The sequence below is a fragment of the Chelonia mydas genome, chromosome 3, assembly GCF_015237465.2.
Source record: "Chelonia mydas isolate rCheMyd1 chromosome 3, rCheMyd1.pri.v2, whole genome shotgun sequence".
Classification (NCBI taxonomy): Eukaryota; Metazoa; Chordata; order Testudines; family Cheloniidae; genus Chelonia; species Chelonia mydas.
The window spans coordinates 183841398-183868652 of NC_057851.1; the positions used below are offsets into that span (position 1 = coordinate 183841398).

General features: G+C 42.3%; 1 protein-coding gene across 6 annotated transcripts in view; it reads right to left on the reverse strand.

Moving 5' to 3' along the window:
• USP34 (ubiquitin specific peptidase 34) overlaps positions 1-27010 on the reverse strand; it is a 270160-nt gene extending 243150 nt beyond the window's left edge. For 4 of the 6 annotated variants that reach the window (XM_037895995.2, XM_043543902.1, XM_037895994.2 and 1 more), the window contains exon 1: positions 26679-26973. In XM_037895995.2, coding sequence (XP_037751923.1) covers positions 26679-26721 — 43 coding nt within the window. In that variant the 5' untranslated portion in view covers positions 26722-26973. Of the gene's footprint in view, positions 1-26678 lie in introns of all 6 variants that reach the window. The other 2 variants (XM_037895996.2, XM_043543901.1) reach the window with 2 other exon arrangements.
• Positions 27011-27255: the final 245 nt, after the last annotated feature.

The window sequence follows — 27255 nt, forward strand, 5'->3', positions numbered from 1 at the left end:
GTGGACCAAGCCAGGAGGACGCAATCTTGGATGAAGATGGGGAGGGGGAACCAGAGACAGAGGATGACTCGGAGGCCAGAGATGCATGCAGTCAGGAGCTCTTTTCTACCCCAGAGGAACCTAGCCAGTCACAGCAGTCGGATCTTGGCGAAGAGCAAACAGGAGAGGAGGCCCCGGTAAGTGGATCTGATTTGGGGAATTGCTGAAGCGAGTTGTTGGGAGCAGGAGGGTTGCAAAAAGCAGACTTGTCTCCCACCTCATGCCTTGTTTGAGTGGCGGAACTGGCTGTTGATACACTCCCTCACTTCACGGGAATCTCCCTCAGAGATCTCCAGGAAACTCGTGGAGATACTGGGCAATCCGCTCCCACAGGTTCCTCGGCAGAGCTGCTTTGTTTCTTGCCCCATTAATGGTAAATTTCCCATGCCACTGTGCCATCACAGGGGGTGGGGGGAGAGATCATTGCTGCACACAGGCTAGCCGCATAGGGCCCAGAGCGGAAGCCACAGGCTTGGAGAAGACCCTCCCTTGATTCCCTGCTCACTCTCAGCAGCAAGATATCTTCCATAATGATCACCACCTGTGGTAAGTGTTGGGACAGGAATGATTATCAGACCCCCCCTACAGTGCTGGCTCTCTCCAAGTGCCCAAGAACCACATGCCCAGTGTACAGCAGGGCCCGGGAACAGTGATTTACCCTGCGGCTACTCATCATTTTGCAGGTCTTGTGGCTTGTGTGCGCTTGCCTGGGGTCAGCCAGTTAGTGACAGGTGTGTGAGTACTGGCTGTGTTTTAAAGCACTGAAACAGTGTTGTCTGTGTTGCAAACAATAGTGCTTCTGTAAAATGTTGCATTTAAACTTCACAGAGATGACCTTGGGAGCACAGCCTCCCTCTTTGTTATCGGCGGCAGAATGGTTGCGAAGAATTAGGAAGCGGTCAAGAAGAACTAAGGAGGACTTTATGCGTGACATTACGATGCACTCCGTCGCTGAGTGGTGGGACAGCAAGAAGAGGGAACAAAAGGAGAACGCAGCACACCAGAAAGAAACCACAGAGTGGCTCTTAACAGTTATGGAGCACCAAGTGGACACGCTCCAGGCGATACGAGCTCTTCAAACCGAGCAACTCCACACCTGCCCTCCCCTGCAGCTGCTGTCGCAAAATTCTTTCCGATGCGCCTCCCCACACACACACTGCCAACACACTCTTATCAACCTCCTGGTTCCACTCTCTACCCACAGTATTCCACTCCTCCCTCCTCACAGTCCAGCAATGTGGACTCCCAATACCCACTACACTCAAAACCCATGCATCTGTAGTTTGGCCCTGCTGAAGTACAGCACCTGCTGCATCGTACTCCAAAGGAGAAGGTTGGGTATGATCCCTGGACATACACAAATCTGTAGCCGTCCGGGGACCCCCCCCTCCTCTTGAGACCTTCCATTTCCCCATCACCCATCCCCCTCCCTGCTGATGAATTTTTTCGTTTGACTTTCTCCTCTGGTTGTTGGCTTTCAATAAAAGAATTGTGTTTGTTTGAAAGCAATCTTTATTCTATTAAGTGAAAGCAAAAAGAGCACTGCAAAGCAACATACAATTATGTTAAGGCCCCTTCTTGCATGATGTGCACCAATCACCTCCTAGCATTACAAGGCACCGCAATCCCGAGCATAGCAACTAATATTAGTGGCTTTCAGCTTCTAATTGCTGCCTCAAAGCATCCCTGACTGTGATGGCCCCACGCTGTGCCCCTCTAATAGCCCTGGTCTCCAGCTGTTCAAACTCAGCCTCCAGGCGCTGAGCCTCTGCGGTCCAGCCCTGAGTGAAGCTTTCACCCTTCCCTTCACAAATATTATGGAGCGTACAGCACGTGGCTATAAGCATAGGAATATTGTCAGCGGCGATGTCCAGCTTCCCATACAGGCATCACCAGCGGGCTTTTAAACGGCCAAATGCATACTCCACAGTCATTCTGCATTTGCTCAGCCTGTTGTTCAACTGCTCCTTGCTGCTGGCAAGGTGCTCCATGTATAGCTGCATAAGCCACGGAATTAAGGGGTAGGCAGGCTCTCCCAGGATCACAATGGGCATTTCTGACTTCCCCTAAGGTGATCTTCTGGTCCGGGAAGAAAGTCCCTGCTTGCAGCTTCCTGAACTGGCCAGTGTTCCAAAAGATGCGTGCATCGTGCACCTTTCCGGACCAGCCTCCGTTAATGTCCGTGAAACACCCATGGTGATCCACAAGCGCCTGGAGAACCATTGAGAAATACCCCTTCCAATTAATGTACTCAGTGGCTAGGTGGTCTGGTGACAGAATTGGAATATATGTGCCATCAATCGCCCCTTCGCAATTAGGGCAGCTGATTTGTGCAAAGCCATCCACAATCTCACGCACGTTGTCCAGAGTTACGTTCTTTCGGAGCAGGATGTGATAAATGGCGCTGCACACTTCCGTCAACACAACTCCAACGGTCGACTTTCCCACTCCAAACTGGTTAGCGACCTATCGGTAGCAGTCTGGAGTAGCCAGCTTCCACACTGCAATCACCACACGCTTCTCCAACAACAGGGCAGCTCTCATTCTCATGTCCTTGTGCCACAGGGCTAGGGCAAGCTCATCACACAGTCCCATGAATGTGGCTTTCCTCATCCAAAAGTTCTGCAGCCGCTGCTTGTCATCCCAGACATGCATGATGATGTGATCCCACCACTAAGTTCCCATTTCCCGAGCCCAAAAGCAGAGTTTCATTGTGGTCAGCATCTCCGTGAATGCCAAAAGCAATCTCGTGTCGGAGCTACTACGCGTGGCGAGATCGATGTCAAACTGCTCTTGCCTTTGTAGTTTAAGGAATAACCCCACTACCACTTCTGCCGTGTTAGTGAGAGCGACCAGCATATTGGTCAATAGTGCGGGATCCATTCGTGCAGACCGAAGACGTAGAGCACGCAGTATACAAAACCATTGAAAGATGGTGCCAAATGCGGACGGAAGCACAGGGATTGCTGGGATGTGAAGCAGTGCATCACAGGGCACTGAGACAGGACCCAGGATGCCCTGCGACCCTCTCCGCCTTCCCACAACTCTTAGCGGCAGAAGAGGAAGAGATGTTCTGTGGGATAGCTGCCCAGAGTGCACCACTCCGAATACCACTGCAAGTGCCACAAGTGTGAACACGCTATTGCACAGGCAGCTGACAGTGTGAACACACAACAGCAGTTTCCCTTCAGTGCTCTCTGAGCGGAGCTGTAACTGCCAACACTGTAACTCTGCCAGTGTAGACATACCCTAAGAGTCTGTCTATCTTACAGCTCTGCAGGAACAGTGTATCAGAAGCGTGGTGCGTGTGGTGAAGATGCTCTACAGAAGAAGCTCTCCCATGAACATAGCGCTGTGCACATGAGCACTTATGCCGGTGTAATTTACATCACTCAGGAAGATGGTTTAGTCATACCCCTGAGCCACATAAGTTTTGCCTCCCGACAGTGTAGTGCAGACACAGCCTTAGTGCTATGGAAGAGTTCTGTGTAGCTTGAAAGCTTGTCTCTCTCTCTCACCAACAGAAGTTGGTCCAATAACAGATATTACCTCCCCTACCTTTTAGTCTACTATCCTCTGCCAAAATTCGGCTAATGCCAGGTATTTCAAGCAGAATGTAAAATCTCTATAAATCATGTAATTAAAATGTACCTGATCCCTATGGTGTCTAGGCACCCAATTGTGCAACAGCATATTGTGGTTGGAAAGTTTTTGTGCTCCTAGCTAGCAAAAATCTTACAAACAGAAGGATGAGGATTCTTATGAGTGTAACTGAAAATGCTAAGCAAGCTTTTCAAACTAGCTACTAGAGTAAGGCTTTTAAAACCATATAATGAAGCACATACATAAGTGGCCTGATTTTCAAGAGCGTTAAGCGCCAACTATCTCTCATCAACTTCAGCAGGAGTTATCGGGGGCTCAGCACTTTTAAAATGAGTGCTCTTCAACAATTTCACTGAGCAGCACACTTGAGCTTGAAGAATCTGATATACTGTCCGAAATTTTTGAGATAACCATGCATCCTATCTTTCTACTTAACAATTCTTGACAGTGTTTACATTTCACTTTAGATGTTATCTATTTTGTTATTTCTGTTTGTTTCTGACCATTTTCTTCAACTTTAGACCAGTTAAGTCAGAAATTCCTACACTGATGTTTACCAGTGATTAATCATCCATTTGTAGTATTTGTCACATTTACTAGAGCTAGAATCTGAAACTACCTAGTGAATTCAACACAGAGAAGAATTAAAAATAAGATGAGCTAGCCAGTTTTCTATCAAAGCATATCAGATGTCCTGCCCAGATCCCAGAAGTGTATAGATTCTGGCAAGCCAAACTCCAATAACAGTACTCAATTCTACCTACTCCACTCTCTTCAATATCAAGTCACAGATGATTCTACCCACTAGTTCCATCCCTTTCTCCTGCCAACAATAACTCCAACTATTCTTATTCCCCTTTAGGCTTCTAGATCATTCTAAAATTTTCTTATTGCTTTTCAACCAGCACAAAATAGAATCTTGACATTCTGAACACTTCCTTTATAATTTTAAAAATAACATTTTCATTCGCTGATTACATAGTGGAAACACTGGTCTCTAATTTCAAACAACTTGAAAATATAGACACTTCAGACACTCAGAAGTTGGGAGGAAAAAAAACAAAGTAGGTTTAGGAATCTAAAGTGCCTTCCAAAACCTGAGAGACACAAGGTGGGGAAAATGCTGTCAGAAGTCTTAAAAGGCAACACTCAGATTCGGAAAATACAGAACCCGAACCACCAAAAAAGAAAATCAACCTTCGGTTGGTGGCATCTGACTCAGATGATGAAAATATATGTGCACTGGTCCTCACTGCTTCGGATCATTATCGAGCAGAATCTGTCATCAGCATGGAAGCATGTCCTCGAGAATGATGGCCAAAGCACAAAGGAACATACAAATATTTAGCATATCTGGCATGTAAATACCTTGCAATGCTAGCTAAAATAGTGAACACCTGTTTTCACTTTCAGGTGACATTGTAAATAAGAATTGGGCAGTATCTCCCATAAATGTAAACAAACTTGTGTCTCTCAGCAATTGGCTGAACAAGAAGTAGGACTGACTGGACTTGTAGGCTCTAAAGTTTTACACTGTTTTGGTTTTGAGTGCAATTATGTGTAAAAAAAAAGTTTACCTTTGTAAATTGCACTTTCACAATAGAGATTGCACTCCAGTACTTATATGAGGTGAACTGAAAAATACTATTTCATTTATCTTTTTCACAGTGCAAATATTTGTAATCATAAATAATATAAAGTGAGCACTGTACACTTTGTATTGTATGTTGTAATTGAAATTAATATATTTGAAAAAAGTAGAAAAACATCCAAATATATAATACATTTAAATTGGTATTATATTATTATTTAACAGTGCTATTAATACTGTGATTAATCGTAACTAATTTTTTAATCTCGTGAATTTGTTTTGCATTAATCACTTGAGTTAACTGCAATTAATTGACAGCCCTAAGAAAAACCTAATAAAACTCACTGATCTGAGGGGTCTTCCCCCCTGGGTGTGGGGGGTAAGGGTTTTTTCTGCTCCAATCTCATTTTTTCTGACTTCCAATCTCATCTTGAATTCCTTCACAGTTTTGCAAGCCCCAGTATAGACTACTGCCACTACACAATTCTAAAAATTAAAAATTCCAGTGTAAAAACCTTTTAACTTGGAAGTAAGGTTAAGAAACATATCACTTCAGAGAACAATCATTAAGAGAATACAGAAGTTTCCTTTAAAATAAATACACTACACACACAGAAATTACAGTGCCTATAAATGTGATGTATCAGAAGAGACACCAACAACTTAAAAAAAATCACACTTGTCTCACTTTTTTTATATCTCATATGAGCAACACCTAAGATTACAATAAATGAAAAAGGGAAAAAATAGGGGTTTTTTTCAGTTTGATTTATATATTTGACAACACAACACAAAGTCAGTTTTTTTGTTTTCCCACTGGTTTGTGTGGGTTTTAGACATAGCCACTTTGGAACGAAATTCTTTACAAAATAAAAGTGACTGTAAAGCCAAAAAAAACCTGACTCAATTTCAAGTTCACTGTTTAAAAATAAACCAGGAAATTAGGGAAAAGTCCCCTAATTCTGTCCACTTATCACCTTCCTAAACATAACCAGAAACATATAACAACATGATTCTCAAAGAATACTGGTTTATTACTATTAGTAAAGTTTTTGTTATGTTTCAGTTTTGCACACTGCTACATCAGAGATACATCTGCGTTTGCGTTTTACAACACAAACTCCCATGATACTTGGTTTCTTTAAGACCACGCCAGAGCACTGCAGAATCCAAGAACCTTGCCACAGACGTTAAGTCAAGCTTGCCACGTAATACACAGGGTCTTGACTACAGAACACTTACCACATTCCATGTACGAGCAAAATGCTACCATATTTAAAGATATCTTAGGCCAGGTCTGCACTGCAAACATACATTGGTATACCAAAGTCACTCAGGCGTGTGAAAAATCCACACCCCTGAGCGATGCAGTTATACTGACCTAACCTCCAGCGTACACAGAACTATGACAACAGGAGGGCTTTTCCTGTTAACATAATGACCACCTCTCATGGAGGTGGATTAACTACACCATCAGGAGAAGCTCTCCTGTTAACATAGCAGCGGCTCCACTGAAGCACTACAGTGGCAGAGCTACACTGGGGCAGCTGTGCCACTGCAGCTTTTTAAGTGCAGACATGCCCTTAAACAGCTTAAACAACTGCTTTAAAAGCTTCCAGAAAGGGTTCAGAATTTTGGAAATTTAGTTGTATACAATCTACCTGAAATGAAAAATAGGAGTTTAACTGTATGTTTATATGCTTTCCATTTTTATTTTTAAAGGAAACTACAATGTTCTCTTAAGCTTTGTTTTTCTCTGAATTTTAACTCCAGGTAATCAGACGTTTGGTTTGTTTGTTGGTTTTTATTTGTTTGTTTTTAAACTGGCCTGGAAATCCTCCTCCTAAAATCAGCATGTTTCACTTCCTCAGGGTGAATGCAAGATAATGGAAAAGATGCTTACCAAAACATTTTTAAGAGATTATCAGAGAACAAATTGGGTTTATAAAAATAAGATTTGGAGCCAGTACCATGAGAACATCAATCCAAACCTGGGGGTATTTTCAATCTGCACATAATTTTATCTCTTGATGCCTACAAAGCATTTGACAGTGTTGAATGGAAGAAATAGTTCTATACACATGCCATAGTTTGTTTTGAGAGGTGTACTATTAAATTATTAACATCTAGACTTTTATTTCAGCCTAGACAAGTTTATTTTGGTCAGCATCTATAAAAAATATTGCAACTTACTGTGTAAGAAGTTCAGAGTTAAGGAGGTAGTATTGAACTTTATGTAGATTTATACACTTGTGTACACTAAGAATCCTTCCTTTTCTCTCCTCTAATTAAAAACTGTACTACAGAAGTTTGGCAAGATGTTCCATAAAATTATACCAATTTTGAATGTGCATGGATGAATAAGCGTTTGTAATATCTGGAATCACCATCTCAAGAGATGAAAGAGATTTAATCACCTGTTATGGACAAACTAAACATAGGAACTGCCATCCCAGCTCAGACCATGAGTCCATCAAGTCCAGAATCCAGTTTCTAGTGATGGCCAGTAACAGCTGCTTCAGAGGATAGTGCTAGAAATTCATGAGAATACCTAACTTCCAGCACCTCTTTCTCCAAATTACCCCCCCAAAAAAGTACTTAAGGATACAATGTGTGGTCTTTTAGTATACAGTGACAATGTAGGGTTTTTGTGTATGATTTTTCATTTTTATTTTCATTCCATAAGATTTTTTTGAAAGTGCTGTTGCCTCGGAAGGTTGAGAATGGGAACAGACAATGAATGGGGAAAGGAGAGAGAGAGAGACAGGAAGGAACTGAGCGTACTGAAGGCAAATTGAGTGGGGGAAGGAGAGAGTGACGATAGAGGAGCTCTGAAAGAAGGGTGAAGGTGTTAATTAGGGAACCAGGACAGAGAGGTGCCCTTTCATTCCTAGTCTGGGACCATTTGGGAGAGAAAGAAACTGTGGGAGGCCACACAGGGAGAGCTGGACGTGGAACAGGGGGATTCCTGGAGGAGGTGTTGCTGGGAGATCAGGGAGTGAAAAGGGCAGGTGCTAAAGGTTACTGGGGAAGGTGCTGCATGCTGCTGAGGGAAGGAAGGGGGAGGTGTCAGGATTGGAGGCTGCAGAGGGCCAGGTAGGGGCTTGAAGCATTGGTGTGGGAGTGCTGAGACACAAATAGCTGTCTTGAGCTATTTATAGCTCAGCCAGCACACAGAGGGAGCAATGGGAGCATATTTCTTCTTTCATATGCATCACAAGTCAGTATCTAGACTGTTCAGCCATCTAACTGCTGCATCATCCAGGGTAGCAAGGTGTTGTAGTCCACCTTCCAATCTTCTAATTGTGCACTTCACCCCCACTGTCTGTATTGCTGCCTCACAGTCACACTATCAAGACTGGGCTAAGCCAATTTCTGCATTATGACAGTCACTCTGGCAGTTCCAGTCAACGGTCTATTAATCTTAGCCCAGGATCTGCATCCCAGGTTTCAAACAGGTGAATATAAATTATGGCTTTTGAAATTCTTCAGCATGCCTGTCTAGCTATCCCACGGTTGTTTCAACTCCTTGAAGACATAGTTGACAGCCCTGATATGCTGACATGCCTATAGCCTTCTTGTAAGATGCCCCAGGAGTAGCATAATGTGAAACACAAGTAAACAAAATGCTGAACACAGGCAGGGAGGGTACTGTGGAGATGGCACTTCCCCACTCCCGCCCATGACAGGCCTGACACTACCACCTACATGTGTGGGGCTAAAGACTATCAGCAGACAAGTACAGCAGCATCTGAACTTTGCAGCCTATACAAGGATCCCATTGATACAAAGTTGTGACAAAGAGGAGAGTGAGGACTGGTGTTTCAGACCCAAAGCCTGGGAGGCAATGCAGTGTTCTGTTTCCATAATGGACAGATGAATGAGAACTCTAAGCTGTACAGTGCTCCCTCACACCATCAACTCATTTCAAACAGAACTGTAACATGTAAATTAAATAGAGAGGAAAGATGATGACTGGTTAAGCCACCTCTGTCGTCACTGTGACACTACTTAAGAATAACTTGAGTTGCTGAATGGGCCCCAAAGTTAAAAGCAAGTTAAACAATTATTGGTTTCAGAGTAGCAGCCGTGTTAGTCTGTATTCGCAAAAAGAAAAGGAGTACCTGTGGCACCTTAGAGACTAACCAATTTATCTGAGCATAAGCTTTCGTGAGCTACAGCTCACTTCATCAGATGCATAAAGATGAAGTGAGCTGTAGCTCACGAAAGCTTATGCTCAAATAAATTGGTTAGTCTCTAAGGTGACACAAGTACTCCTTTTCTTTAAACAATTATTGTTAATAACTGCTTGATATCAGTTTACTTTCTTCAAGTGTGCCTATTCCCAGAATATTCAAATGTGTTTCAACCTTCTAAAAAGTTTAATAGGTTAATAATATGCCATTGTTAGCTAGAGGGGCCCGAACAAACATAAGACTCAAAGGAAATGCCTTTTACATTTAAGACACCATTTTTACCCTGTTATATGTGAAAAATTAAATACAATCCTAACTATGGCACCACAATCAGACCTCTCTATAATAACATGAATAGCTGATATAGTGATTTTTTTAGTACTATAGTGTATATCAGCTATTCATGTTATTATAGAGAGGTCTGATTGTGGTGCCATAGTTAAGATTGTATTTAATTTTTCACATATAACAGGGTAAAAATGGTGTCTTAAATGTAAAAGGCATTTCCTTTGAGTCTTATGTTTGTTCGGGCCCCTCTAGCTAACAATGGCATATTATTAACCTATTAAACTTTTTAGAAGGTTGAAACACATTTGAATATTCTGGGAATAGGCACACTTGAAGAAAGTAAACTGATATCAAGCAGTTATTAACAATAATTGTTTAAAGAAAAGGAGTACTTGTGTCACCTTAGAGACTAACCAATTTATTTGAGCATAAGCTTTCGTGAGCTACAGCTCACTTCATCTTTATGCATCTGATGAAGTGAGCTGTAGCTCACGAAAGCTTATGCTCAGATAAATTGGTTAGTCTCTAAGGTGCCACAGGTACTCCTTTTCTTTAAACAATTATTGTTAATAACTGCTTGATATCAGTTTACTTTCTTCAAGTGTGCCTATTCCCAGAATATTCAAATGTGTTTCAACCTTCTAAAAAGTTTAATAGGTTAATAATATGCCATTGTTAGCTAGAGGGGCCCGAACAAACATAAGACTCAAAGGAAATGCCTTTTACATTTAAGACACCATTTTTACCCTGTTATATGTGAAAAATTAAATACAATCTTAACTATGGCACCACAATCAGACCTCTCTATAATAACATGAATAGCTGATATACACTATAGTACTAAAAAAATCACTATGAGTTTCCATGTCAAGAAAAGGACATTTAAAAACCTGCAGGGTACTAAGAGACTGCAAAAGATGAGAAATTTAAATCAACTAGAAGAGGAGACTATATAATTCCAAGTGTAAACAAATGAAGCTCAGATTATAAATACATTTTTAGCAAGAATTTCAGGGCTAAGAGAACAGACTGTAATTAGACCTCAAGGACAACCATCATGCAGGGTATCTTATATCTAAAGGTCACTCACCGCTACGGTTGCCAACTTTCTATTGGCACAAAACTGAACACCCTAGCCCCGCCCCTTCTCTGAGCCCCCTCTTCCCTGAGGCCCCGCCCCCATTCACTAGAGTCTCACTCCCTCAGTGGCTCACTCTACCCTCCCCTCACTTTCACTGGGCTGGAGCAGGAGTGCGGGGGGGGTGAGGGCTCTAAATGGGGGTGCAGGCTCTGGAGTGGGGCCAGAAATTAGGGGTTCAGGGTGCGGGAGGCGGCTCCAGGCTGGGGCAGGGAGTTTGGGTGTAGGAGGGGGTGCGGGTTCCCACTGGGGGTGCGGGATGAGGTGTTTGGGGTGCAGGAGGGGGCTCCAGGATGGGGGGTGGGGCCAAGGGATTCAGAATGCGGGAGGGGGCTGCAGGCTGAGGCAGGGGGTTGGTGTGTGGGAGGGGTGAGGGCTCTGGGCTGGGGCTGCTGGCTCTGGGGTGCAGGAGGGAGCTCCAGGCTGGGGCCAAGGGATTCGGAGTGCAGGAGAGGGCTGCGGGTTGAGGCAGGGGTGCAGGAGGAGGTGAGGGCTCTGGGGTGGGGCTGGGGATGTGGGTTTCAGGGTGTGGGAGGGGGCTCTGCGCTGGGGCAGAGGGTTGAGGTGCAGGAGGGAGTGAGGGCTCTGGGCTGGGCCCGGGGATGAGGGGTTTCGAGTACAGAAGGGGGCTCCGGGCTTGGGGGGACTCAGGGCTGGGGCAGGAGGTTGGGATGCAGAAGGGGGTATAGGCTCTGTGCTGGGGGTGGGGGATTTGGGGTGGGGCCAGGGATGAGGGGTTTGGGCTGCAGGAGAGGGCTCCGGGTTTGGGGGGGCTCAGGGCTGGAGGGTTGGAGCATGGGCGTACCTTGGGCAGCTCCCAGTCTGCAGCACCGCGGTGCTACCTGTCCTGGCTCCCTGCTGCACCCCGGAAGCAGCCAGCAGGTCTGGCTCCTAGGCAGAGGGGAGGGAGCAGGAGACTCCACGGCACGCACTGCTCTCACCCGCAAGCCCCCCCAGTTCCCAGTGGCTGGGAACAAAGCTGGTGCTTGAGGCAGGGGCAGCATGCGGAGCCCCGTGGCTTCCCCCACTAGGAGCTGGACCTGCTGTCCACTTCCAGAGCACAGCACGGTGCCCCAGGACAGGTAGACTTTTAACGGCCAACTGGCGGTGCCGCTAGGGTCCCTTTTCGACGAGGTGTTCCGGACAAAAACTGGAGACCTGGTCACTCTACTCACTACACAAGTGCAAAATCAAATTGTAGTTAAAAACATTCATTTAAAAAAATTATTATAAACCTAGAAGAACGTAAACAATCACAAAATAGTCAAATAAACAAAACACAAATGTAGATATTAAAGAGACATTACAATTTTAAAGATGTTAAATTGTGATAACAGCAATTTTGAATATATGGAAGCTAGTGATTAAGCTACACCGATAGATTAATATTTATGCAGGGACAGAACCTACCTACCTACAAGATAGAAAACTGTAAAAAAAAATTGTGTCTTCCTTTTTATATACAGACTGAATAGAGAGAACTGAAAATTGTGAGCTATGTTAAAAAGCATAAAGGCAATAACATCGGCCTCAGAGCATACATATAATTGTGTTGTGCATACAGAATTATAGTCTTGTTCAAGCAGTGAACTGGACAGGCCTTCAGGCAGCACATGTTTTGTACGTATACACAAATTGAAAACTATTTATTTTAATTTGTTTTCTCTCTTTTGTTATTGATGGTAAACAAACACAAATGTAGGCACTGTGTTGGCAAAGATCCTTCTCTGGTATATAAGAAAGGCCTGAAAAGTTGAAAACTAAACTCTGCTTTTTTCCCTTCCTATTAAAAATATGAGACGTATTAAGGTTCTCTTCCCGTTTTTTGTTAGAGGAATTCTTAAATGTTTAAGACTTGGGCATTGGCAGCTATCTCAGCCCTCACAGGAGCAGAAGTATTGAATTCTAAAAGGACACTGTCAACTTCATGTTGTCAGTGTAAGTAGTTTCAGGTATTATACGTGCCCCCAAATCCTCCTGCAAACTTTTGTGATTTTACACTCAGATTTTCCTATCTACTTAAAAAAGTCTCACTCTTCCATGTTGCTGTGTGAACGATCCATGCAAATGACATGGGAAACAGATTATACACAAAGTACTGTCAAATATATATAAACTATAGTGAAAATATATTCTCTATTTCAAACTCAAATGTTATCGACACATGCTGAAGTATGGAAATGTACAGTGAATATACCCGAACAACTATAATTCTTCCCTGTAGTGACACAATGCAACAGCCATATGATTAACGCATTTCAGTATTTGTGGTCCCAAATGAGATTAAGCTGATTTTTAAAGACATACATTACCAGCCCTCAACCCCCAACACGTCACTAAAAAGAATCACAGAACTGGAAGGGACCTTGAGAGGTCATCCTGTCCAGTCCCCTGCACTCAAGGCAGGACTAAGTATTATCTAGACCATCCCTGACAGTTGTTTGTCCAACCTGCTCTTAAAAATCCCCAATGATGGAGATTCCACAACCTCCCTAGGCAATTTATTCCAGTGCTTAACCACTTTGACAGGAGGTTTTTCCTAATGTCCAACCTAAACTGCCCTTGCTGAAATTTAAGCCCACTGCTTCTTGTCCTATCCTCAGAGGTTAAGAACAATTTTTCTCCCTCCTCCTTGTAACATCCTTTTATGTACTTGAAAACTATTATCACATCCCCTCAGTCTTCTCTTCTCCAGACTAATAAACCCAATTTTTTCAATCTTCCCTCATACGTCATGTTTTCTAGACCTTTAATCATTTTTGTTACTCTTCTCTGGACTTTCTCCAATTTGTTCACATCTTTCCTGAAATGTGGCACCCAGAACTGGACACAATACTCCAGTTGAGGCCTAATCAGCGCGGAGTAGAGCGGAAGAATTACTTCTCATGTCTTCCTTACAATTCTCCTGCTAATACATCCTAGAATGATGTTTGCTTTTTTTGCAACAGCATTACACTGTTAACTCATATTTAGCTTGTGATCCACTATGACGCCCAGATCCCTTTCTGCAGTACTCCTAGGCAGTCATTTCCCATTTTGTATGTGTGCAACTGATTGTTCCTTCCTAAATGGAGTGCTTTGCATTTGTCCTTATTGACTTTCATCCTATTTACTTCAGACTATTTCTCCAGTTTGTCCAGATCATTTTGAATTTTAATCCTATCCTCCCAAGCACTTGCAACCCCTCCCAGCTTGGTATAATCCGCAAACTTTGTAAGTGTAGTCTCTATGCCATTATCTAAATCATTGATGAAGATATTGAACAGAACTGGACCCAGAACCGATCCCTGGAGGACCCCACTCGTTATGCCCTTCCAGCATGATTGTGAACCACTGATAACTACTTTCTGGGAACGAGTTTCCAACCAGTTATGCACCCACCTTATAGTAGCTCCATCTAAGTTGTACTTCCCTAGTTTGTTTATGAGAAGGTCATGCGAGACCATATCAAAAGCCTTACTAAAGTCAAGATATACCACATCATCTGCTTCTCCGCATCCACAAGGCTTGTTACCCTGTCAAAGAAAGCTATCAGGTTGGTTTGACACGATTTGTTCTTGACAAATCCATGCTGACTGTTATTTATCACCTTATTATCTTCTAGGTGTTTGCAAATTGATTGTTTATTTATTTGCTCCATTATCTTTCCGGGTACAGAAGTTAAGCTGAATGGTCTGTTGTCCAAGTTGTCCTTATTTCTCTTTTTATAGATGGGCACTATATTTGCCCTTTTCCAGTATTCTAAAATGTCTCCCATCTTCCATGACTTTTCAAAGATAATTGCTAATGGCTCAGATATCTCCTCAGTCAGCTCCTTGAGTATTCTAGGATGCATTTCATCAGGTTCAGGTGATTTGAAGACATCTAACTTGTCTAAGTAATTTTTGACTGTTCTTTCCCTATTTTAGACTCTGATCCTACCTCATTTTCACTAGCATTCACTATGTTAGACGTCCAATCGCCACCAACCTTCTTGGTGAAAACCGAAACAAAGAAGTCATTAAGCACCTCTGCCATTTCCACATATGGTAGCATTGGGGTTGTTTGGGTGCCTTAACTATATATTTCAGTGACATAACATGTTTGACAGGTTTCAGAGTGGTAGCCGTGTTAGTCTGTAACAGCAAAAACAACGAGGAGTCCTTGTGACACCTTAGAGACTAGCAAATTTATTTGGGAATAAGCTTTTGTGGGCTAGAGCCCACTTCATCGGAAATACATGTTTGAATTTCCTTTAAATTAAATCCTAACTCTGCGTTTCATGCATATATAATACTTGGGATAGAGATAACTGCTACATCCCTGTAAGATATTTTACCCTAAATTTCTGATATGTATTCTCAACTCTTAACTCTATCTTAACAACTTTTTTTGTATTAAAAACGTCATACGCGAATAGCAAACAAGAAGCCCAATGAAAATATTACCATACAATGTAATGATCTGATTATATGAAGTATTAATTTTTTTATATTAACTTTTATGGCAATATTCACCAGTATACTGTATAGCTGTTTTATGTCACTCTGGAGCAGCACAAAGCAGCAGAACATACTTGCCAGATCGCTGGCATTTACAACTACTTTGCATTGCCACAGTGCAAACCAGCTGCACTGCAGATCCCAGTTTCTCCTTAGCGCCTGTCCTCCAAAAATCCCCCAACTCTTGCACCTCCCTACATTTCACAGCACATACCATCCAACTTCTCCCTCCTCCTTGTATCTCACACTCCCTTGCACACATGCAACACACCAGTTCCCCCCCCTTCCTGTTCCACTCACCCTTCCACATATACACCTTGTTTCCCCTCCTACCGTCTGCTGAGGAGATCTGGTGCAACAGGTAGCCTTTCAAAATACATATATAGGATTCAGTTTTGTTTATTTTTCTGCCATTAGTTTTTGAAACTGAAAGTTTAGATATCAGCAGAGGCTGGTATATAAAAATCTCCTCCTCCAGAAAAATTTCAAAACTGGTGCCACCTCCAATGATTCTCAGCTGGACTGAGGTCATAGCTGCCCTCAGGTAAAATGCCTTCTTTCAAAACGGCCACAGCCTCACAATGTTTTCAGGGAGAGTTAAGCAAGTAGTCTGTGTCCTCTGTCCTACTAAGAACAACTGGAAATGGCAGCTACCATGAAAGAGGGCAGTTCTAGGTGGAATTATTTTAAGTAGAACATAGCCAGGAATAAAACAGGAAGCCGGGGGATAGAATGAAGAATGGGGAGAGCACAGAAATTAGGAGAGAAAGCGAGGCAAAGGAAAAACATACGCATAGAAAAATAAAAGAAAACTCTGAAAGAGAAGACAGACAAGAGGAGAACAATGAACAAGGTAGGCCACAGATCAGGGAAAAATAAAAAAGAGAAAGCGGGAACTACATATACAGGGTAGAAAATATAGGAAAGAAAGGGGTAGCGACTTAAAAAAACAAGAAAGGAGATTCATAGAGGCAGATACTTCTCCCCTCCCCACAATGCCAACTTGTGGTCTGTGCACCACGTAACACAGAACACTTCCAGGCAGCCTAAAGAGATGCTTCTGTCACTGTTAGTTGAAAACACACAGGGAGACACAGCCAAATTGCTAAGTGACCTGGAGAAATTAAAGCAGTGAGGGATGAAGGCCACAGGGTAAGAACTAATCCTAATAATAAAGGGCCACATGCTCCATCCACTGAGACACGCACAGGGGAGCAAAATGAGCAGGACAAAACCCCTAAACATACAAAAATGGCAATGTCCATATGGCATAGTCTCCCTGAGACTACAGAAATTCCTCCATATAACCACCATATAACTGGTACTTCAAAAATCTGGAGGCAAGAATCCAGGGTCAGAGGCAGGATTAGGATCAAGAAATGGCTGCTCTCCAAGGCATTACCACTTTACCCATTCACATGCAAAAGTCCTGACCCAATGATTGTCTTTTAAAAGCTGCCCATCCCCAGGGTGGATAAAACTTGATACAATTAATTTAAAACATTTTAAATTTAAATTAAATAAGTCACCAAGACCAGATGATATTCACCCAAGAGTTCTGAAGGAACTCAAATATTAAATTGAAGAACTCCTAACTGTGATACGCAGCCTACTGCCTAAATCAGCCTCTGGTACCAGATGACTGGAGGACAGCTAAAATAACGCCAATTTTTTAAAAAGGCTCCAGAGGGGATACCAGCATTTATAGTATTGTTAGGTAAGACTAACTTCAGTACAGTAGAACCTCAGAGCTATGAACACCAGAGTTACAAACTGACCGGTCAACCACACACCCCATTTAGAACCAAAAGTACACAAACAGGTAGCAGCAGAGACAAAAAGAAAGCAAATACAGCACAGTAATGTATTAAACATAAATTACTAAAAAATAAAGGGAAAGTTTAAAAACAAAAGATCTGACACGGTAAGGAAACTGTTTCTGTGGGCTCCTCGCTATTTTTGCTGATACAGACTAACATGGCTACCACTCTGAAACCTTTTAGAGTAGCAGCCGTGTTAGTCTGTCTCCACAAAAAGAAAAGGAGTACTTGTGGCACCTTAGTCTCTAAGGTACCACAAGTACTCTGAAACCTGTTTCTGTGGTTATTTCATTTAAATTAAGATGGTTAAAAGCAGCACTTTTCTTCTGCATAGTAAAGTTTCAAAGCTATCTTAAGTCAATGTTCAGTTATACATTTTTGGAAGAACTATAATGTTTTGTTCAGAGTTACGAACATTTCAGAGTTATGAACAACCTCCATTCCCAAGGTATTTGTAACTCTGAGGTTCTACTGTACCAGGCAAATTCCATTACCTCCGTGACTAAACGTAGCCTTAAAGATGTTCCACTTAGAGAAGATTCAATTAAGGGGCATGTGATAGAGCAGTGGTTCTCAACCAGGGGTACGTGTACCCCTGGGAGTACACAGGTCGTCCAGGGGGTATATCAACTCATCTAAACATTTGCTTAAGTTTTACAACAGACTACACAAAAAACACTAGCCAAGTCAGTACAAACTAAAATTTCATACATTGACTTGTATATACTGCTCTATATGCTATATCCAGAAATGTAAGTAAAATATTTAAATTCCAATCCATTTATTATTATAGGGTTATAGGGTAAAAATGAGCAAATAAACAATTTTTAGTGTACTGTGACACTTTCGGATTTTTATGTCTAGTTTGTAAGGAAGTCGTTTTAAAGTGAAGTGAAACTTGGAGCATGCAAGAGCAATCAGACACCTGAAAGGGGTACAATAGTCTGGAAAGATTGAGAACCACTGTGATAGAGGTCTATAAAATCGTAAATATTGTGGAGAACATAACTAAAGAAGTGTTGATTACCCCTTCACATAATACAAAAACTAGGGGTCACCGAATGAAATTAATGGGCAGCAGGTTTAAAAAAACAAAAAGGAAGTATTTCTTCACGCAATGCAGTCAACCTGTAGAATTTGATGCCCGGGGATGCTGTGAAGACTAAAAGTAAAACTGGATTCAAAAAAGAATTAGGTAAGTTCCTGGAGGATAGGTCCATCAATAGCTATTAGCCAAGATGGTCAAGGACGCAACCCCATGGTCCAAGGTGTCCTTAAACCTCTGACTGCCAGAAGCTGGGACTGGACGATAGGGATTGGATCACTCGATGCCTGCCCTGTTCTGTTCATTGACTCTAAAGTATCTGGCACTGGCACCGTCAGAGACAGAATACTGAGCTAGACAGCCCATTGGTGTGACCCAGCATGACCATTCTTATGTTCTTAAGAATTAGAATTATGTTCTACAGGTTAAAATTTTAAAACTAAACATTTAAAATTAAATTTGAAAGTGACAACCTATATTAAGGCATAACTTACTATAATCATTAAATACAAAAAAATATTAAGCAGTATATGTTTGCTACCAAATTTTAAAGAAAATCAGGCCACTGAACTGGTGGAAATTCCTGGCTAGGCACCTGGAACCAGAGTTGGAGTTCTAAACCAGTTTTTTACAGCAATAGCCTCCTCTGCAGGTGCGGAGAGACCATTTTCTTTTCAGTTTATTCAGCTAGTTCAATTCAACGACTAGTTCAAACTAGGTTTCAGAGTAGCAGCCGTGTTAGGCTGTAACTGCAAAAAGAAAAGGAGTACTTGTGCCACCTTAGAGACTTGTATTTATTTGAGCATAAGCTTTTGTGAGCTACAGCTCACTTAGCTGTAGCTCACGAAAGCTTATGCTCAAATAAATTTCTAAGTCTCTAAGGTGCCACAAGTCCTCCTTTAGTTCAAAGTAAAGAACCCAAATGGGAGATGAAAAAGCAAAAGAGCTCGTTTTCCTCTTCCAATCTATGAATGAAAACTGGATCTGAGAAGATGAGTTCTACTACTTCTAAAATTTTGAAGGGCTTGGTGACTAGAAACAATCAGTTTAATTCATCAACTACAGATACTACTACTTTTGTTAGTTTTAAATGCAAAATGGCTGATACGAATTTTCATCCAAGGAGGTTGACACAAATCTCAAGTAAAAAATTAAGCATTGCTTAGTAAATAAGAGCTGCATCGTTCACCATCTTCTACCATAATAAAAGATGGAAAAATTAAGAATCTGAATAAAGTAAGTTAAGCTAAGTAGATGCTTAAACAAATTTATATATAGTGTAGCCTCCTGGTTAGTAAAAAGTAGTACCAAAATTTGCATGAAGGCTAAATGTAGTTGTAAATAATAAGTTTTAATGGCTATCAGCTAATATGTATAAATCGCTCTTTAGGAAAATAACTAAAAGGTACCAGTGCAAAATACAATTAAAAGCAATTAATTTAAGGTTGCCTACTTGCTGATTTAAATCGCTTTGCATTAAATCAATCCACCCTGCCCATCCTACTCTAAATCAGACAGACAACCACTCATAACATCAGGGAGATGCTGAAGCAGCAGAACTCTTACAGCAGTGGTGGGCAACCTGCGGTCCGCGGGCAGCCTGTCAGGGTAATCCGCTGGCGGGCTGCCAGACAGTTTGTTTACAACAAACTGGCCACTGCTTCCCGCAGCTCCCATTGCGGGGAACGGTGAACCACGGCCACTGGAAGCTGCAGGAGGCCATGCAAATGTAAACAAACTGTCTGGTGGCCAGCCAGCAGATTACCCTGACAGGCCATACGTTGCCCACCACTGTCTTACAGGAATCAATGTTGTAATGAGCTGCACGGTCAGGAACTTTTATGGAAGTACAACACACCTGGCACATGTCTCAGGATCTGCTTGGAACATCCACAAGTTTAAAGACACCAAACCCACTTCTTGTTAAACAGAGTGAAAATCAAACACCCCACAAAAAGTTGGAAGAAAACTTCTTGAGTGGGAACTTTCCTATACAGGAAATTATTTGGTCTCAAGTTCAACACTAGCAGAAGTGACAAAGGGACATCCATAATAATATTAAAGCTATTTTATCTTGTCTCCTTAATTCTATTTGAATAATTTACTCATATAACCAAGAAGGGCTGTTACTGTAGAGACTGTGCAGAATCATGATCAGGTATATGGAAAAAAGGTGGCCCATCAAAATACTTCTATCTTAAAAAGATCCACAACATGAAGAAGTTTGAGAGTCACTGCTATAATGTGATTTCCCCAATACCATTTTCTACTATAAGAAATGTATCCCAAGATTACATCATAATACTCATTATATACAAGAGAAAGGTTGTAGTAACTGCTTGTATTTGGTTCATAACACGATAAAACTGAGCAGAATTGGATTTACATAACTAATCTTCAGCATTAATAATAGACTGGTTTGCGTAATGGGAAAGAACTATCTTCAGTAGTATAAATCAGACAAATTTCAGGACAAAAGAAAAAACAGTGTTATTTTAGATAAGACCAAATAATGGCAAACTCTGAAAGTTGCATGCACAAAAAATTAATGACAGGTTTCAGAGTAGCAGCCGTGTTAGTCTGTATCTGCAAAAAGGAGGACTTGTGGCACCTCAGAGACTAACAAATTTATTTGAGCATAAGCTTTCGTGAGCTACAGCTCACTTCATCGGATGCATTCAGTGAACGCTCACGAAAGCTTGTCTCAAATAAATTTGTTAGTCTCTAAGGTGCCACAAGTCCTCCTTTTCTTTTTACAAAAAACTAAGGCAGCTTTCTAATTTTGGAAACCTCTTTAAGCTAGAATTCTTACCAATTATAGAGTGCTTTTCATCTTCAAAGTGCTTTACAATTACAAACATTAACGTGAAAGTTTAGACATTATCTTTTACTCTCACCTTAGTTTTTGCTTTTTAAAGTTATTGTTTTCATTTATTATGTCAGTTTTATTAAGGGGGAGGGGGTCTCTCTTGCCATTTTACTTTTATGTTTCTTCTTCTTTCCTGATTATTCTCACCTACTCAGAGCCAGGCTCTACAAAGCTCACAGTCACAAGCAACCCCTGGAGAGGGATCTATTAATGTAAAAAGAACAAGGACAACTTGTGGCACCTTAGAGACTAACAAATTTATTAGCGCATATGCTTTCGTGGGCTAAAACCCACTTCATCCTTCTTCTTTTTGCTGATACAGACTAACACGGCTACCGCTCTGAAACCTATTAATGTAAAGAACCTATTTTCATTTTTTAAAAATTGCTAGCCTGTCCCCTTACAACGAATACCTACCTTATGTTTTCACGGCTATGTAAATTGATTGCTAGTTTTTAAAGAAAAGCAGCAGGGCTCCACTTCTCCCACAGTTGCACTAACACACTTTTTATATAAAAGTGAGTCAGTTATCCCAACAAATCCACCCCACAATCTTCTGGAAGGTTCTGCACATAGAGACGTGATAATGGTGGACAGGAAACAATTTAATTTGGCCACAATAGATACAGCAAAATGTTTTACAGGCCTCTCCAAAACTACAAAGGCTGGCTCTAGACAAGTAAGATCATTAACTTCCAAATTTAATGATAACCACTGAATGACTAGGAGAGGTGTAGCAGGATTCTGCCTACAACAGTTGCAAAACAAGTACTCTGTATTTTCAGTATTTTAATTTTTTCATATTATTGGTTTGAAAGGAAATGTGTTCAATATCCACAAACAGGTCACTGGAACAGTATTTACCACACTAAATGCGAGGAAAGAGGTTGAAATTAAAATAGTTAGGTGTTAGTGATATACAACCCAGAGAAACCAACTAAGTACCATGAAATCCTTTTTAGGCTTTGTCCACACTACACAGCTTTTAGCAACACAGCCGTGTCACTAAAAGTCAGGCAGCATAGCCGCTGTTTGTCGGCACTTTTAGCAACAAATTTCCTCCACCCACAATGAACAGTGTTCGCGTTGTTGACAGAAGAGTGCTCTTGCTGACAACACGCTGTTCACACTGACACTTGCCGCAGCAAAACTTTTGTCTTTCCCGTGGGGCAGGGCGGGTTTAGCACCTCTGAATGACAAATTTTGTCGCTCAATTGCCAGTGTAGACATAGCCTTAGTGATATTTTTTTCCCATAACAGAAAATTAAACATTAAGTGTGCTGGAAAAATTTGGGATTTTTGTTCTACTTAATTGTAAGTACAGTTTTACTATGTTAAAGGTTCACTAAAAGGAGGTTTCACTGCATACAGAATGTAACTAGGATCGCCTCATCCTCCAGGAAGGTCTAGTCCTCATGCATTACTAAATATGTATTATATCCCTTCAAGAGTATTTGATAGAAGGCCAAACCAGCTGTCTTCAGTACCTAAGTTATAAAAACTAGCAAAACCCCTGAAGTTGGTTTCAAGTGTTTGATAGGTTTCTAATTTAAAAATGCATCAATTTATTTTGTAACAAATTTTGCAGACCATCTGAAAATTCTGAAGGACATGAAGCTGCCTGTAAATATTTTATGATATGCCCATCTGTTTGCTAGTTATTGTGCTGTTTGCAATATGATTACAAGACGGGGGAGGGGTTACTATCTATGCAGGAAGGGAGACAATTAGTTAATAGCAACTGCTGTGAAGTCTATCCCTGACCCCCTGATTGGCCACATAAATTGGTTTAAGCAGGTTCAAGAGACAATGGGGAAACAAATAATTTTGGAACTAATCAAAAGATAACCCCTAAAGAACAGGGGAGAGAGAGAGAGAAGCAGCAACTGCAGGGAAGGAGGCCAGATGAAGACAACACGCCAGTTACCTGAAGGAGTGCACTCAGATGTGAGAAGAAGTCAAAGGTGCAGCAAGCCCTGACCAGTGACAAGAGTAACCAAGACCAGGCCTTTGTAATGTTCGCCGAATAAGAAAGACAGCCATTGGAGTTTATAAAAAGTCACTACACTCTGTATGCCCAACTCATAAGTTTGTTTTGTTTTCTTAAAGATGCATGACTTATAAATATATTCCATTCTTAACTCTTGGAATATTACCATTTTTAGTTTGGTACCCACATGAATCCTTAGGAGTATGCACGTACAACATTTTCTGTTTTCTCCAGAGAGTTGGTACACAGTCACAGTCTACAACATAGCAGCTGTAAGTGTTATCACATCACATGCTGTAAATGTATACCAAGTATGCACATGTTTCTAGGCTCATAAGCTCTTTGAAGCAGGGACCATTTATTTCAAAATGTTTGTACAATGCCTAGCAAAACAGGGTATTACACAGCTAAGTTTGACATGCTTAAATGTAGCACTTACGCTTTGTATTTTAAAAAAGAATTACGCTGATCAGTACCGTTCATGAAAAACTACAATTTTTTTTATATTATGGGCCCCATATTGCTACATTTACTCAAATTGAGTAGTATTTACTCATGTGTAGACCCATTGACAAATGCTATAGGTTACAGAATCAAGCCTAAGGACCTGAAATCCTGCAGTGAGCGCTCTCTGTGCAGACAGATCCCTGTACCAATATAGAGGTCATTGCTGGACTGGGGCTCCAATTCTGCAAACACTTATGCACATGCTTTATCACACTGAAGTCAAACAGGACTACTAATGTGCTTAAAGATAAGCTTGTGCATAAGTATTTGCACTATCAGACCCTAAATTGGTAAAATTCATCTTTCTGTCCTTCCCTAAGCAGGCACGGCTCTATGAACAAAAAAGGGAATTCCTATGTGCTCTCAACAGAGCATCGAGGCTCAGCAGTCTGCTTCTCTGTTGAATCTCCTGTAATACAAACAATTCCAGATAATTACATCATGAATTTTTAAGTAAATAAAGACAAAAGGCAGAAGTATTTTTGCGTGGAGGTTATGATGTATAATAACTGCCCTCTAACAGTGAAGCAAGATGATGCCGTTGAACTTCAGTTTACATTCTTGGATCTCTGTCAAGATACTAATTCAGTAGTTTTAGTACAGTTAAGAGGCAACCCCAAATGCTCAGCAGACAGGAAAGAAAATTGCTAGGAGTCTCTGGCTCACACATTTTGGCTATTATTCTTATGATGATTTTTCAAAATGAGGAGTGCAATGATTTTTTTGGTGCATATAAATTAAAAATTCATGTAAATAATGCAAGGGCTCTAAAGTAAAGCTATACAAATAAAGATATTAATAATAAAGCTAAGACTCCCTCTTTAATTCACTCTATTACATTTAGGTTTTCCAGGTAGCTTATATATAGCACCACCAGTATTTTAACGTCTAAACACAAAAAATTATATTCAGCCTTATTACAACTGACATTGTTTCTGTGTGTTTAAGACAGGCTTTTTATGTTGTTTGAACAGAGTTTATAGAGGTTAAATGTAAGACAACAGTGAAGCATAATTTTCCCCAGGAAATTAACTACCAAAGTCATCTTCCCTTTTCAAATTTAAGAATAGCAAAATCACATCATTAATATATACAGAACCTACTACCCTATTTACAGATAAGCCACTCTTAAAAAGCAAAGGCATACATCAAACACTTATCTTTAATTAATGATCAAATTATCTGAACCCCAATTAAAAAATGGTTTCCAAACTAGATTAATTATAGAAATCAAGTAACATTAGGCTTCACACATTGAAATGTATGTTTTATTCCAGCCTAAAATATTAACATTCAATGTTAATCAACATTCAACAGACCAATCTTTATTAAACTTATGCATTGAAGCCATCAGGCCACTACCAAATGAATTCTCTCTTCCAATAAAGTTATCAGACTAATACACCACTGATAACTGAACTAGTCCTACAGTCAATCTGTTACAGATCAGCTGTTTGAAATAAACTGGCAGATCAAACACACAATCTACATTTTATCAAATTTTGCCCTACTCTCCACCCTAAATATTGTACTGGGGGAGGGATGATAGGATAGCATATGTATGCAGAATTGTTGTAGCCCTGTTGGTTCCAGATATTAGAAAGACACACAAGGTAGGTGAGGTAATATCTTTTATTGGACCAACTTCTGTTGGTAAGAGAAGCTTTCAAGCTTAAACAGAGCTGAAGTTGGTCTAATAAAAGACATTACCTCACCCTCCTTGTGTCTCAGGATAATAATGATTAACATAAGTAAACAATGCAAAACATGCACTGCTCAAAACATGATGTTAAAATTACAAACTTGACCAAACCAGCTAGTAAAGTGATTTTAACAATCAACAGTTGCCTGAGGTTAACTTGTAATCTGATTTACTCATGTCTCCAGGCCGTTAGGCCTACTGTCACTTGGGTTTATGACTAAAATATTTCTCAAAAATAGTGATGTTGATATTAGCTAAGTTGCAAGTGTTTACAGCAAGAAAAAAGGGGGCACTAAAACACATGTAAACAGAGAGAGATATGTATCTATGTATTTTAAAACTGAACAACCCCTGTGATCAGGCTTCCCAGGAGTTAAAAAGGGAATGAGTCCTAAGGCAGTACTTGTAAAATGCTCTACATTTCACTCCATAACAATAAGATCTGCCTCTAAACTGTGTATACATTAATATCTAAATGGCGTTTATTAAATGTAAACCTTTTCAAACTTGCTTCTAGTCACAGATTTAGACAGATACGTTTATTAAACGACCCAGCATCTCCATACCAAAGGTATTTGATGAAGTTGCTTTATTTATTAAGCACTGCCTACGTACACAACATTACAAAACACGGAAGAGATACTGGGCCTGCCCCCGACAGCTTAGCTGGAACCGGTTCCAACAGATGCCCAAGGCCTGCTGCACAGGAGGTGAAAGATGCTTTGTACCGGATTGGGCTGGGGTGGGGTGAAGGGCCTACCCCCAGGGCTACAAGCGTGCGGGGGGGCCCCCAAGGTAACTCCCACTTGTGATGCGGAAACTTTGGAAGGAGGCAAGAGCCAAGTCTCAAGATCTGAAACACCAGGGAGCTCGCCGGCCCAAGAAACCGTTTCAAAGCAGGGACAGACGCGTGTCAGGGCCGGGTCCCCCGCAGCCAGCCCCGTCTGCAAATAGCGACACAAGACTGTTGCCCAGCCGAGGACCTCACTCTAAGGGTGGGGGGGCGGATCATCCGCCCAACCAGAGCCGCCTTGCCTGCTCACAGGGACCCTGCCCAGGCCTGGCCTCCAGCTCCTCAGCCACGGGAGCAGCTCGCAGCTCTTCGCCCGGCAGCGCTAGGCCTCGCTGCGGCTTCCCAGGCCGCGATGGAAGGAGCGGACTCGGCGGCCCCGGGAGGGGCCCTTGGGGGAGGCCCAGCAGCGTTACAAGGAGGCGCGACCTCGCTGCACTGAGGGGCCCAGGCGGGGAGAGTTGTGACCCCGCCCGGGGCCCAGCCGGACGGATGGTCCCTACCCCGTACGGAGGGGTCTCCTCAGCCCACCCCCGCTCTCCAGGAGGCCCAGCCGGGCGGGAAGGCCGTTATACCCCGGCGGGGGGTCCCGGCCGGGCGAGGGGGCGGCCGCACTTACTCTCATTTAACACCTCCAGCAGCTCGGCGCAGCTCTCACACATTGTTCATTAACAGCAGCAGCCGCCGCCGCCGCCTCCTCCCGACCATTGATTGATCCACTCGGTGCTGATTGATGATTGATGGGGGGCCGGGCGGGGGGAGAGGGGCCGGCCTGGGATCCGGGCGGGGGGAGGGGGCGGCTGATCAATGCAAATGAGCCTGTGGCGGCGGCGGCGGCGGCGGCGGGGAGGAGAAGCCGAGTCACTCACTGGCTCCCAGGGACTCCACACGCCGCCATTTTGCTGTGGGGGAAGGAGGAGGGGGGCAGGGCGCTCGGGCTCAGCTCGGCTATTTCCGACCAGGCAGGGGACGGAGGCAGCCGAGTCCCGCCGCCCTCGCCCCTCCCTCCGGGGCCGGCCCTCTACCCCTCCCACCCCGGACGGAGCGCGGGGGGGGGCGGAAGTCGGGGCCGGAAGCGTAAAATGGCGTCGGCTGCAGCTGCTCCTGGCTCAGGCTGCCCCTCCCCCACCCGACTATCAGCCGAGTGCCAGAGCAGGGGGGGCTCCCTATAACCCCCCCCACACCCGAATGCCAGT